Source organism: Sorex fumeus, unplaced genomic scaffold (assembly GCF_029834395.1).
Source record: "Sorex fumeus unplaced genomic scaffold, SorFum_2.1 ptg000051l, whole genome shotgun sequence".
In the NCBI taxonomy this organism is placed as follows: domain Eukaryota; kingdom Metazoa; phylum Chordata; class Mammalia; order Eulipotyphla; family Soricidae; genus Sorex; species Sorex fumeus.
Window position 1 is genome coordinate 23,078,684 of NW_026606108.1, and position 13,469 is coordinate 23,092,152.

At 41.7% G+C, this 13,469-nt stretch overlaps 1 protein-coding gene and 1 pseudogene across 2 annotated transcripts in view; both read left to right on the forward strand.

Annotated features, from left to right (window-relative positions):
- SNX24 (sorting nexin 24) overlaps positions 1-13,140 on the forward strand; it is a 148,454-nt gene extending 135,314 nt beyond the window's left edge. The window contains exons 4-7 of one of the 2 annotated variants that reach the window (XM_056124372.1): positions 3,319-3,413; positions 4,596-4,628; positions 6,005-6,145; positions 11,685-13,140. In XM_056124372.1, coding sequence (XP_055980347.1) covers positions 3,319-3,413; positions 4,596-4,628; positions 6,005-6,107 — 231 coding nt within the window. In that variant the 3' untranslated portion in view covers positions 6,108-6,145; positions 11,685-13,140. The remainder of the gene's footprint in view (positions 1-3,318; positions 3,414-4,595; positions 4,629-6,004; positions 6,146-11,684) is intronic. The other variant, XM_056124371.1, reaches the window with a different exon arrangement.
- On the forward strand, positions 9,928-9,997 carry LOC130033229 (uncharacterized; annotated as a pseudogene).
- Positions 13,141-13,469: the final 329 nt, after the last annotated feature.

Here is a 13,469-nt window from a genome sequence, read left to right on the forward strand (position 1 = left end):
ATAGTTCTGCAGGTAGGGTGCCTGCCTTGCATGAGACTGACCTAGGTTTAACTCCCAACACCCCATTTGAGAAAGAGAGTGAGAGTGTGTGTCTATTTATCCACTGAATAGAGTAGGAATGATTCAGAGTGCACCAGGAAGTTCTTCTTGAGCAAAAGCTCCTGAAATTGGAGAAGATTTAAATAGTTGGTTGTGAAAATGCCACACACGCACACACACACCGGCCACCACTTGTTAGGAGCCAGAAGATTTGGTTGTGAAAATGACACACACACACACACACACACACACACACACACACACCAGCCACCACTTGTTTCGTCTTATTGAATGAAAGTATCCATTTAGGAGCCAGAAGAGTTGGTTGGACTAATTTTTCTCTGTATTTCTGTCCTAATTAATGGTCATTTTTCATTTTTTACATACTATGTTAAATTAAGTAAATTCATTTAGACTCTCTATTTGAACTAAAGTATTATTTTCTTACCAGCCTTCTGAACAGGGAACATTGTTAGGGAACATTCCCACCCCTGATCTGAGTGCTTACTCACCCCCATCCCAGTGTTATTTCCTTTAAAATTGTCCATCCTAAGATCCATGGGGTTCTTTTCTTTGTGGTAAATATGATTTCAGAATATTCAGTGAACATTTAACAAAGTGCTCACAAATGCCTGGAGTTTCTATATTTTTCTTGTGACTGTATCTTATGTAAAATAATGGGATCATCTTTATTTGGAGTACCATGCTTGCAGAGACTGAACAGGATTAATTCCTGACCTGGTGTTGCAGTGTAAACAGCTTTTTGCCTGTCTTTTGTCATTAATGATCATGCTGTAGATGTTGCCAGTGCATTGTAAGCCAATCTGTCAAGGCAAATAAACAATTCACCTTGTTAAAATTCCCTAAATCTTGCATTAATAAAACCAAAGTAACCCCCTGAACACTCAAGAGATGTCTTCCTCCATACTGCAGTGATGGATGACATGTCTAAAGATCCTGGAAATTAAGTAGTTCAGGTCATTAAAAGTGTCCCACACTTGGTATTGATTTAATTTATTTTAAAAGGTGGGGGTGGAGATAAGAATGCCCCCCCATTTTTTTATCTGAAAACTACTTCTTGTACACATAATTAAAAGTATTGCCTGAGCAAACAGCTCCATATTTGTTACTATGTTAAGCTTTATTATTCAGATAGATATTATATCACCGTTTTACATAAGCATTGAGAAACAAATAGCTAGATAATCATTGTGACTCGTTTTGGCAGAAAGAAAATCATTTGAACGTCTTACACATGACAATTCTTAGAATGTCCCGGGTACTGAATTAATTACCTTCTGGGAATCCACAGAGTTCTCTCAGGTGGATAAAGCTTTAGATGAAGATCAAATAATTTGGAAGAAATTAACTGAAAGAGTAATGAAACTCTGACTCAGCCTCAGGTATAGAAGGTTTTTCTATGGGAACTTTTTGAAATTTTCATATTTCTATTTTGATAAGAAAAGGAGTGGGAGCCAAAGAGATAGTATAACGGGTCTGGTGCTGGCCTCACACGTGGTCCATCCAGGTTCGATCTTTGACTTCCTATATGGTCCCCTGAGTACCGCCAGGAGTAATTCCTGAGTACAGAGCCAGGAGTAACCCCCGAGTACCACCAGGTGTGGCCCCAAAACTAAACATATATAAACATATATTTTATTTATATTTTATATAAATTTATATTTTTCATTTATATAAATTTTCTTTAAAGTAAACCTTTTGGGTGAAATGATGGGTAGATGTGTTGGGGCATAGGTAAGGGAATTGGACTACATTTGGAGAAGGATAGAGGTTTTTTATTCCATGTCTCAATATTCTAAACTAAGTCTTTTTTCCACGTATGTTCTTCACTTATTGCTAACTGCCATCAGCCCACTCTCTATGGACCCCATGCACTGCCATAGCTCAGACTAATGTAAGAAGTACCCAGTTGTTTGTGTCTACAGAATAAAGAATAAATCAAGAACGTTCCTTTCTCTCTCTCTCTCTCTCTCTCTCTCTCTCTCTCTCTCTCTCTCTCTCTCTCTCTTTTATTCCCCAAGCTTCTGTGGGAAGCATGGCTATGAGAGCAATGGCAAAGTTCCATGCGGGGTTTCCAGGTGACCCCTCCAGGGGCTGAGCCCTTGGTATTGTACTGAGATGATGATGATGTTGGGGACAGTATTCTACAACCATGCAAGTATGGGGCAGGGATGTAAATTACTCCTCCTTATAAAACCTGCAGTGCTCTCTCTGTGCAGAATACAGGGAACTCAGCCCTCCCTTTGTAATCAGTCGGGTGACCACTTTGCATGCCTATTTCTGAGCGTGTGAATGTTAGTCCACATTCAAGTCTTGTCGCTCTTAACACAAACTTATTGAGGGGGAGAAAGTGGTGGGAAATGATTGAAATGATTCTTAGATAGAATCCTTTAGAGGTTGTTGGAGTCTTTAGTACCTTTTCTATGGCTTTTGTTTAAAAAGGCAGGAGGACTAGATGGGGGCACCCAAATCATCAGTCAGTCTGCATTCTCTGGCAGTGAGCATTGTATTCTTAAAAATGAATATATATGACAATGCACCATTTCTCCATTAGGTTTATCCTTGAAATTGCATAATTTGTGCATCTGAGAGCTGACATGGTCATGCTATTATGCCAGCTATTTAGCAGAACTCCCTAAATGAATGAACTCTACAGATTTTGTTTTAAGAGATCTGGGTGGGAAAGTTCTTACAGAGTCTTTAAGTGGAGCTGTCGAAATAGCAATAAATAGAAAATAAATATATAGAAATAAATAGCAATAAATGAGAGTTGATCCAGATGCCATGATGATGATAGGTATGGGATCCTGACTAACTCTTCATTAGAAAAGTCATTTATAATATTTCCTAAACAGTAGTGGTCTTGTGTGCAGATAAATGGACACACACATAGTACTGGACCATTTTATTTTTCTGAAAGGACATTTTGAGGTACATTCCTGAGCAGTGCTGTGGAGGTTCCCAGGTTTTTCAAGCATTGACCAGTGTTAGACTCTCCGTGAAAGCATGTTTTCCGCTCCTTACCATCTTGTACACTGAAGTAGTGCTTGCTCCGTCTGGCTGGATATGAGAACAGGTAAAATTCAGCATTGACGCAACTTCAATTCTTAGTGGGTGAAGAGGGGACCATTCCTCATGCTGATGTGAGGAATGAAACTGGTGAGAGCTTTGATGGATGCTTATGACTTTTTGAAATTGTTTGTTTGATGGATTGCCAAGTACACCACACTAGTTCAATTCTGTTTTTTCCTTTCCCAGGCTGTCATTTTAGAAAATGAGGAACTTCCAAAGCTGTTTCTTGATTTCCTAAATGTACGACACTTGCCCTCTCTCCCAAAGGCAGAGAGCTGTGGGTAAGAATTTTTTATGTATTGGGCATGTATTTCATATTATTCTTCCATCGGTGTTTTGACTCATAAGCCTGAGTGATGTTACAGGAAGGGCCAGGATGGCCACGCCCATTCCTTCATCAGGGGACAGCCCTTGGTTGCCCCCTGCCTGTAACCAAAGGAATTCCTTTTAGTCCTCTTCAGATTGTAGCCAAGTGACCGACACATAGTACCTCATACTTCCACTTAAGGAATAAAACCTTTAAAATTACACCATCACATGTGTGATGTCAGGGTATGGAAATTAATAATCTAAAATTTTATAACAATTTTTTATTTGTGAATGTTTAAGCAGAATCATCCTCCCTGGGCACATGTATTAGTGTTATTTAAAAGCTCTAAGTGGAGGCAGGCTAGGGTGGGGAGTGGTTTGTGGGGGTCGGATGGAACTGGGGACATTGGTGGTGGGAAATTACACTGGTGGAAGGGTAAGTGTCGGAACATTGTATGACTGAAACCCAATCATGAACAGCTTTGTAATGCTTTATGTCATGGTGATTTAATAAAATTAAAAATTAGTATTAAAAATAAAATTTTTTTTAAAAAATTAGAAATAAAAGCTGTGACCAGAGAGATTTGATTCTGTAGCAAACAGACCTGGGAATTAAGTGCCTTTCTCCAGGTAGCTCATGTCGTAGGTGACAAAAGCCCAAACTTTCCAGGGGAAGCTCCCTTTCCCCACCCACTTCTGCCACCTCATCTTCGGGAACTCAGGGGAAGGGCCTCAGACCTGTCCGCTGAGGATCCAGGCATATTATTTTATCCGCAAGTTGAAAACCTTCTTTATTATGTAAGCTCCAAAGTAGACTTTAGAGTTGTTTTTGATTTTGTTTTGTTTTGTTTCTTTTAGTGTCAGACATTGGGCCCAGGGCCTTATTCAAGTAAATAATGAGATCTACCACTAGGGAAATGGGAAAATGGAGAAGTAATCCCCATTTTTCTTGGTGGGGGAGAATTTCAAGATTCCTTCAGATGAGGCACCAGCCATGCTGTGGGCTTGTGAGAACATCTAAGTCTCTTCCTCATATCTCCCTAATCACATGTCTAAGAATATCAGTTGTTTTTTATTTTGTTGTATAAACACTAATACAACTAATATGAGTTTTATTCTTTCTTTCTTTCTTTCTTAAATTAAAAACATTTTAGATCTTTTGATGAGATGGAATCTGAAGAGTCAAGGTAAGTGCAGGACTCACCCATTCCAAGTAACACAGACCAAGAACAGTGCTGGGGCTGTGTGTAGCACAGTGAGTGACCGGGGTCCAGGTGGCAAAAGCCTTAGTTAAGCTGGAGAAAGAAACTGTGGTACACATACATCCAATAGAATACTGCTCACCTCAAAGAAAAAGCACAGTCATGTACTTTGCCACTACATGGTTGGAACCGAATGGCATCATGACAAGTGGAGTCAACCGGAGAGAAAAGGATCCATAATGATCTCTCATAAATGTGGGATATAAATTATGAAAAAGCATAGTAAGGAAATAACAAATGGAGAAGTGCAGCAGAAACCTGAGAACTGCTCTACAGAACTGAACTGACTGTGGTGGGAAGATGAGGAGAGGAGAGTGTTTGGGGATTGGGGGTACCCAGAGGGTATGGGGTTCAGGAGTTGTAATACATGAAACCCTACCATTAACAGTATTGTAAATCACGGTGACTAAAATTATTATTTTTTTAATGTCTTAAGCCTTTGTTTGAAAAGTGTATAAGTTGTCAACAGGACCTGAGTAACAAGTTACATTTACTCTTACTCATCTGAAGGAATAAGAACCCTGTGTTGCTTTTCTGCATATCTAGAAATAGCTCAATGGGCTGAGTGTGTGCTTTGCAAGCAGGAAGGCAGGGTTCAATCTCTGGCCCTGTTGGAAACAACCTCCAAGCCAGTTGTGGTCCAAACACCAACCCCAAAATTTACTTTTTTTGTAAATAATCATTCTACCAGCTTTTAGGAAATAAAATTAAAGCATAGGTGAGACAGAGAGCAGAGATTAAGGTGCTTGCCTTGGGGCTGGAGCGATAGCACAGAGGGTAGGGTGTTTGCATTGCACTTGGCCAACCCGGGTTTGATTCCTGGCATCCCATAAGGTTCCCCAAGTACCGCCAGGAGTAATTCCTGAGTGCAGAGCCAGGAGTAACCCCTGTGCATAGCTGGGTGTGACCCAAAAAGCAAAAAAATAAATAAGATGCTTGCCTTGACTGCAGCCAACCCCAAGCTGTGGCTTGTTCCCCAGCATCACCTATAATTCCCTGAACATCATTGGAAATCACCCCTGAGCACAACCGGATGTGACCAAAAATCAAAATCAAAGCACTTTTCAGTAATGACTTATTGTGTAGCTGGTCCTTCGGCTTTGAATTCCAAGGACTGTTTGGCTCAGGAGCTCTGCAGAGTTGGTTCCCCAACTCCCTTTGCTGTTCTTCACCCACACAGGGAGACACGCAGGCCCCGAGCCATCCCCACACTGCAGTCTGATCCCCTCAAAGCTAGTTTGTAGTGTTTTCTGTTTACCGTCGTCCCCTGATGCTGACATGCTTGTTCTTGACCTTTCCAGCAAACTGTCCCACCAGCCGGTGCTGCTGTTCCTCAGGGACCCATACGTCTTGCCTGCAGCCCGCGGTAATCAAAGCTGTCATCTGCTAACAGCTCTTTACTGATCTGACCCTGCGCCACGGAAGCCACGTTTTTAATACAGGTCTAACAGAGTGACATTGGTCCAGGGCTTAATAATCTGCCAATAAACCATGCTCTTGGTGTGAGAGACATTTAGAATTTTAATTGGGGCAGCCCTTTAAGGAGGAAATGTAATTTTTCTTTCCCTGTGACCAGGCTCTTTTGAATTGGAGTAGTAGGAGGGAAAGTAATTTGTGGTCTTCACTTTCTGGGGGTGCTTTTATTTTGCCCTCCATGTATTTTTCTGTGTGATAGCGTTTGGATCTGAAGCCTTTGTTTGTTGGTTTGTTTTTTAATGCTCCTTAACTCAAGCTGGGGAGGTACATGACGTGTGTATCCCCACTCACATTAAGACGGCTGTGCTCCCAAACAAGAATCCCCTTTTCATGACTCATTTCATCCACATTGACATTCTACCAGGGATACTTTTTTTCCCTAGCACTGAACATCACCCCCTACTTCCTGTGCACTTTCCCCCAAGACCTCCGAAGTTGGTGTAATTAATTTCAACATAAATGCCAGGACCATAGAGGTAGCTTAAAGGACTAGTGTAAGCGTGCGTGCTTTGCTCACCACACACCCGGAACCAATCCCTGGCACCGCACGTTCTCTCTGCCCTGACCCACAAACACCAAATTCAGAATTGCCCCTGAACACCACTGGGTATATGCGGAAAACAAACAAATGACAAATGTCATCCGCATTTAATCCTGAATCCTTTCTTGTGCCATGAAATTCACATTTTCTGGCCATCTTGTCAATGTGTTACATTCAATCTTCCTTTACAGCCACAGTGTCAGACGCTATATCGTTCCTTCATACTCACAGGAAATGGGCAGATTAGGTCTCATGATTCTCTGATGGACTTCAGGAAGGTCCCCGACTTTCCTAGCCTCATACAAATCATTGTACCCTTTTTGTATAGTTGTTCCCTCTATGCTCTTTGCCTATAGCAAATGGTCAGTCTTTGTTTCTTTGACCATGTAGCATAGAAGCTATAGATCAATGATGGGTTGAAACTATATCTATGTTAAGGCAGTCAGCAAGAGAAAGGGAATGTCTTCTGCGGCCAGCACACATGTGCTCAGAAAACTCAATGAACTGGTGGAGTTGGAGGGATGGTGTGCTAGACACCTGCTCTGTGAGGGACCATTCTTAGCACCTCCATCAGCGTCATAAGAAATATGGTCCTAACTGCAATTTTCCTGGAAAACTCTGAGAAATAATTGCCTTTCTCGAGTGTTTGCTTTCCACATTTAACATCTGTTACTCTTGTAGATACTCTGTTGACAAAATGTTATATTTAGCCAATATTCATATTACTGGGGTGGAGCAATAGCACAGCCGGTAGGGCATTTGCCTTGCACGCGACCGACCCAGGTTCAATTCCTCTGCCCCTCTCGGAGAGCCCAGCAAGCTACCGAGAGTATCTCACCCACATGACAGAGACTGGCAAGCACCCCGTGGCATATTTGATATACCAAAAACAGTAAAAACTAGTCTCACCATGGAGACCTTACTGGTGCCCACCTGAGCAAATCGATGAACAACGGGAGGAAAGAGCTGAAGGGCCAATATCTGGCTCTAGACAAAGGTGTCCTTTGAAGCTGGAGACATAATATCGCAAGCAGGACATTTGCCTTGCACATGGCAGACTTGGGTTTGATCCCTGACACCCCATATGATGATCTGAGCACCACCAGGAATGATCTCTGAGCAGAAACAGGAGTAAGTTCTGAACACCACTGGGTATGGCCCAGACACCACACACACACACACACACACACACACACACACACACACGTATCTAGTAGAATGTCAGCATGGGTGAAGTGACTAACAAAAATGAGATTCTTCTTTGAGAGGAAATGGAAGTCTCAAGTTTGAAGACAGAAAGGGAACCAGGTATTGTGAGCAGATTTCTTTTCTGACCAACCCTGTGTCATAAAGGAAAAATCTACTTGACATATTGTGTTCTAATCATATAGGTCTATTGCATTTAGACATGGATTTTACTTGCAACACATTTTCAGGTTCTTTTGCTGTATCGGTGTTGAGATTCCTGCTGAGAAGCTGTTGACTGTGTGGATACTTTTCCACGTGCTGTGGCCCACAGAGTCAGACAGAGGTGTCTCTCTAAGGCTCCAGCCTTCAGTGGTATCCTTCACAGACTCGGAGAGGAGTATCTCACAGTCCAACCTTCAGTTGTATTCTCTTGTAGAATGCTACTAAGTGAACACTGTTCTCAGCAGATTCACTTGGGCTGTGGTTTTAATTTTTCTGGATTCATGGCAACCCTAGTTGAGGTTCCAAACGACCACACTGTGACTAAACTTCAATGTCATGTGTCAGGGTCAGTCCTCCTTCTACTTGACCTACCATCGCTTTAGACCACTCTTCTTCAAACACCTCCTGTGGGTTCTCCCACTTTCCTTCTATTTTCTTTCCCCAGTCCCTGGAAGCTCCCATGAAGACAGTCCTAGACCCCCTCCTCTTCTCAGGACACTTCCTCGGGGCTCTAGTGTCTTGTCTCCTTGGGTTTTCCCTGCATGCATGGTGTCCCCATGCTCTTCCTCTCATGGTTAACAATCAATGTTCAGAAACAGATGGAGACCAGAAGGAACAGCAGCAAAGCTCTCCTCCCTCACATGCTTGCTCATCAGCCCTCAGCAGGAAACAAAGCCCTGGGCCATTTTCTCAGTCGGTCGAGCAGTGACAGCCATTGTCTTCAGTTGTACACGTAAAGAAGTCAAAGTCCAAAACTGAAAGTAGACAGAAAAAAAAAAGACTAAACCAGACTATCACATCGTCAGTCACTAGCTTTTAAAAATACCACTAGGTTAAAATAGTTTTATTGGTACCTGCTTCTTGCTGCTTCTATGATGGTGATCACAGAATCCCTTTGTAGTTCCCTTTCTTCCCTATGAGCCTCCAGCATCTAGCAGATGCTCAGCACTTAGTGGATAGTACTTCTGGGTCCTGGGCATGCTCTGCATGGCCCACAAGCCCTCATGCTGACAGTGTCTCCATTCATGTGGCCCCACCAGACCCAGGCCCCTGCCACTCTCAGACCCAGATTCTGCTTGATTTCCCCTTGCCCTTAAACCACTGTTTGATCTGTTCCTTACAGTGATACATAATGACACAGTATTTAGTGTCATTTTCTGTTTGGTACTTTTTCTCTGAGCTAACTTCTCTGACTCCATTAAAGCTGAGTTTGTGCATGAGGTCATTTCTCACAAGCCGTCAGATGGACTTTCATGTTCAGGCTGCACAGGATGAAAGACAGAGATGCTCGTGCACGCCAGATGCCCTTGTGGGCATTTTATTTCAATTTAATCAACAGCTTCTCTTCTGGCTATTAGTGTTAGAACCACTTCTGTGTGGGATAAATATATTTAAAATTGAAATCATTTATATTTAAAATTGAAATCATTGCTTTTGAAGGCTATCTGAGTGTATAAGTATTTTCTAGGTATTGCAAAAGATATGCTTAATAAAAAATATGTCAATTCATGTTGGATAAAAGTAATAATCAAGGTTGGGAATGGAGAGATAGTACAATGGGCAGGGCACTTCCCTTGCAATGTGGCTGACCAGGTTTTGATTCCTGGAACCTCATATGGCTCTCCAAGCACCTCCAGGATTAAAAAGCTCTGAACACAGTCAGGTGTGGCCTCAAAACAAAAAAGAGTCACTGTCACTGTCCTCCCGTTGTTCATCAATTTGCTTGAGCAGGCCCAGTAACGTCTCCATTGAAGACTTTGTTGTTATTGTGTTTGGCATATCGAATACATCATGGGTAGCTTGCAGTGGCAGTATTGTATCCAGTGAGGTTTATCCGAGGCGTGATTATTGCTAATTGAAAAAAAGAGTAATCATCAAGAAATCAAGTGTCCAGCCAGAGAGAGAGTAAAGTGGTTAAGTAACTTGCCATGCATGCTGCTGACCCCAATCCAGTCCCCTGAGTAACACTAGGGAACACTTCTGAGCACAGAGCCATGAGTAGCCCCTGAGCTCCACTGGGTGTAACCTTCCCTCAAAAAAAAAAGAAGAAAGAAAGAAAGAAAGAAAGAAAGAAAGAAAGAAAGAAAGAAAGGAAGGAAAGAAAGAGAGAGAGAGAAAGAAAGAAAGGAAAGAAAGAAAGAAAGAAAGAAAGAAAGAAAGAAAGAAATAAATCTACTGTCATTCACCAAAAGTAACTGAATACACATATGGAAATATTTTTATGCCATAAAATCTTTTTTTTTTATTCATTTGCTTGTCTCCAGGCTGGCATGCAAATGCATGGTGTGTGCCAGAACAGTTACTTACATACCCAGTAACTAGACAGTAAGTACCTGGAACCTCATGGAGTTGGTACCTGCCATGTGCTAAGCCCTTCTTTTATCCATTGAGTTTGCCAACGCCCTACCAGGCAGCCCCGGTTATGAAATCCCTCACTAGGCACATGTTGTTCATCATCCCTTTGAACTCACTCCCGCTCGTTCTCTGAATGACAGCCAGCATCATCTTTTCAAAGCCCTGTTTTCATTTCTGTCTCACGCCACTGAAAATCCTTCCCTAGACTCTGAACTCCTTTTCAGACAAAGCCAGAATTCCCGCCCTTTCTGACCAGGTGTGAGCCAGTGCCCCTTTCTTGGGCTGCCCCTCTCCTCGTGTTCCAACCCTTCCTGATGGCACCCAATGCCCATGGGAGTGATTTTACAGAGCAAGCACTCTAGAGGTTGGATCACTAAATGAGCACAGTCTTTCTTCTTCAACTATTAGGCTACTGTATTGCTTTACACAAGTATAAGAGCATATTAAAGCAGTGGGCTTAGCACTGATCCTGGATTCTGATGCTGTGCTAGTTGAAGTGTACACATAAAAATCCTGAACCACTTGAAAGATGAGTTCCCCTGTTAAGTTAGTCAGCCCCCCTCTATCTGCTCTGACTCCTGGGACAGGAGCCAGCACACCCGATACCCCTGCGTTTCCTTCGTGTATCTCCTATAAGAATGTAACTGATTTTTCAAGCTTGACAGGATGGCATTTTGTCGCAGTGTGCCTCCTTAAGTTGGGAAGACAGCCTCGCATCTCACTGTTCTCCAGAAGCCAGGACAATAGAACAAGCCCCCTCATGACAACTTGGACTACAGGCTGCTGTAAACCACAGCGGAAAAACTGCAGCAAAGTATTCCCCATAGAAATCTTGGAATTCCTGCAAGTGTATTGAGATTTTGTTAGAAATTGAATTGCCAGTGTAATCCATCTTCCTTGTGAGAAAACATTCAGATAAAAGAACTGAGGCCCAGCAGCATTCACCATTAGAACATCCCTTAAATCAATAAGCTACAAATCTGGCCGCACGGTCCTGGTGGCTGGACACAGCCCAGCGTGACGGATAGCACATTCTCCCACCCATGGATGTTGATTCCCAGCTAAGAGTCAGCCTGACCTCGGGAGATGCTGAAAAGCAATAAAATACTTTTCTTTACATTGTTCAGTTGCTTGTATATCTGTATTATTTTTTCCTTCAATGTGCATTTTAAAAAGCTGTGTTCCTTTTGTTTTCCCAGATTTTCCCAACGTGGTTATTGAAGGAGTTCTGCATGGGATATTTTACCCACATCTACAGCCCAGGTAGAAATCTGATGTGTCCAGAAGCCAAAGAAACTCTTAGAAGTCGTAGGCAAGGCTATCAATAGCTACCAAATTAACCTAAACTCTGTGACACAAGCTAGTGGTAAAGCTCTCAGTCCCAGCTTAATTCAGGGCAGGGATGCTCCCATTAGAGTGGTGCTTTTAAAAATAGAAACTGAATGGTAGTGGGGAGGTTACCTTTAAGATAGAGCATGTAGCTGCCTTTTAGAAACCCAGCAAAGGGAAGCCAGAGAAGCCCCCTGGGGGTCCTGAAAGAAGCAAGCTCCTAGTTCTTGGGCACCATTTGCTAATTGAAAAAATCCTCTCCTGAATCAACACTGAGACTGGCCAATGTCAGTAGCTCTTTTGTTCGGATTTTATGACACACTAGGCTTTTTATCGTGAGATTTTTCTCAGCCAGCAGTGGATGTTTCCTGAAAATGCTGGCACCAAGGAAGGTATCATGGAAACTCACAGCTAAATGCGGAAAAGGACCTGAACTGGAAATTAAGTGATACTGACATTATTAAGGCATTTTTTAATTCATGGCATTTAAACATCAATGTCCAGTGGAGTTGCACATCACCCAGGTTCACATCTGATGTCACCACATAAGACTAAAAGGAAATGAAGCAGATCGTTTCAAGTGGTGCCATATTGGAAATCTGTCTGTCCACAACCAGCTGTTATTTTATTGTTGGAGGAAGTGACTGTCGCCAATTGAAGACCAACTGAAGTTGTTGGATCAGTTAAGGGGTTATTTCATACAAAGCAGAAGTAAAAACATACCTTTAAACACTAGAATCACACCTCGCCCTGTAAGAGACTTGGTCTTGAAGAGGCACATGTGAGCTGGCAGTGCCCAGGACACTTGTCTGGGTTGACTCAAGTGCATCCATTAAATGAGTGGACGTTGCCGTGGGATTTCCTGTTACATCCTTACTGTTCCACTGACCTCATATTGAAATACAGAAATGTGTTTATGACATAACTCTACAAGGCATCATATGAACGTTCATAGAGTAAAGGATAAAAGCTTAGACACCAGTTCTATGTATGTGCTATATTTCGGCATTTTATTGAGCACGAATTAATGACTATCCTATTTATGGTTATTTGTTTTAATAAGCTTTTGTGTGAGAGGAAATATTTAGAGTCAAAACTAATAACTGAATCTTGGTTTTGATTAGCATCTAAATTAGATTTTAAACCTGCTACAACTTTCTAAGATCCATTTAGAATATGTGTGTTACTTGACATTGGAAAGAAGAAATAATGAATCAAGTGTCATGAACCAGGAACTAATAACAGTAAAGTGTTGGAGTTGTTTTTTTTAATGTTTTTGTTATTAGCATTCTGAGTTAAATAAAAAGAAGGAATAAGAAATACCTGAACTTGTCCTCTGCTTCTAGGATGTTATTAGAAATGTAAATTGTGTTTTATCTCATTATGTACATGCAAACACAATGGCTTTCATACATTTACATTTATTTCTAATCTCACATGATGTCTAAATTATCACCTATATTAAACCAATACATAATCATGAGTTATAATTTACAAAGATCATAAGAACCTATAAAAATAGAGATTTTTATTGGCCAAGTTCCTGAGTTTTTGGTGGTTTGAGATACCATATGCAGTACTAGGAATCTAATGGGATGGCACTATACAAGACAAGTGTCTCAACCACTATACTACCCCTCTGGTTCTCAGAATTT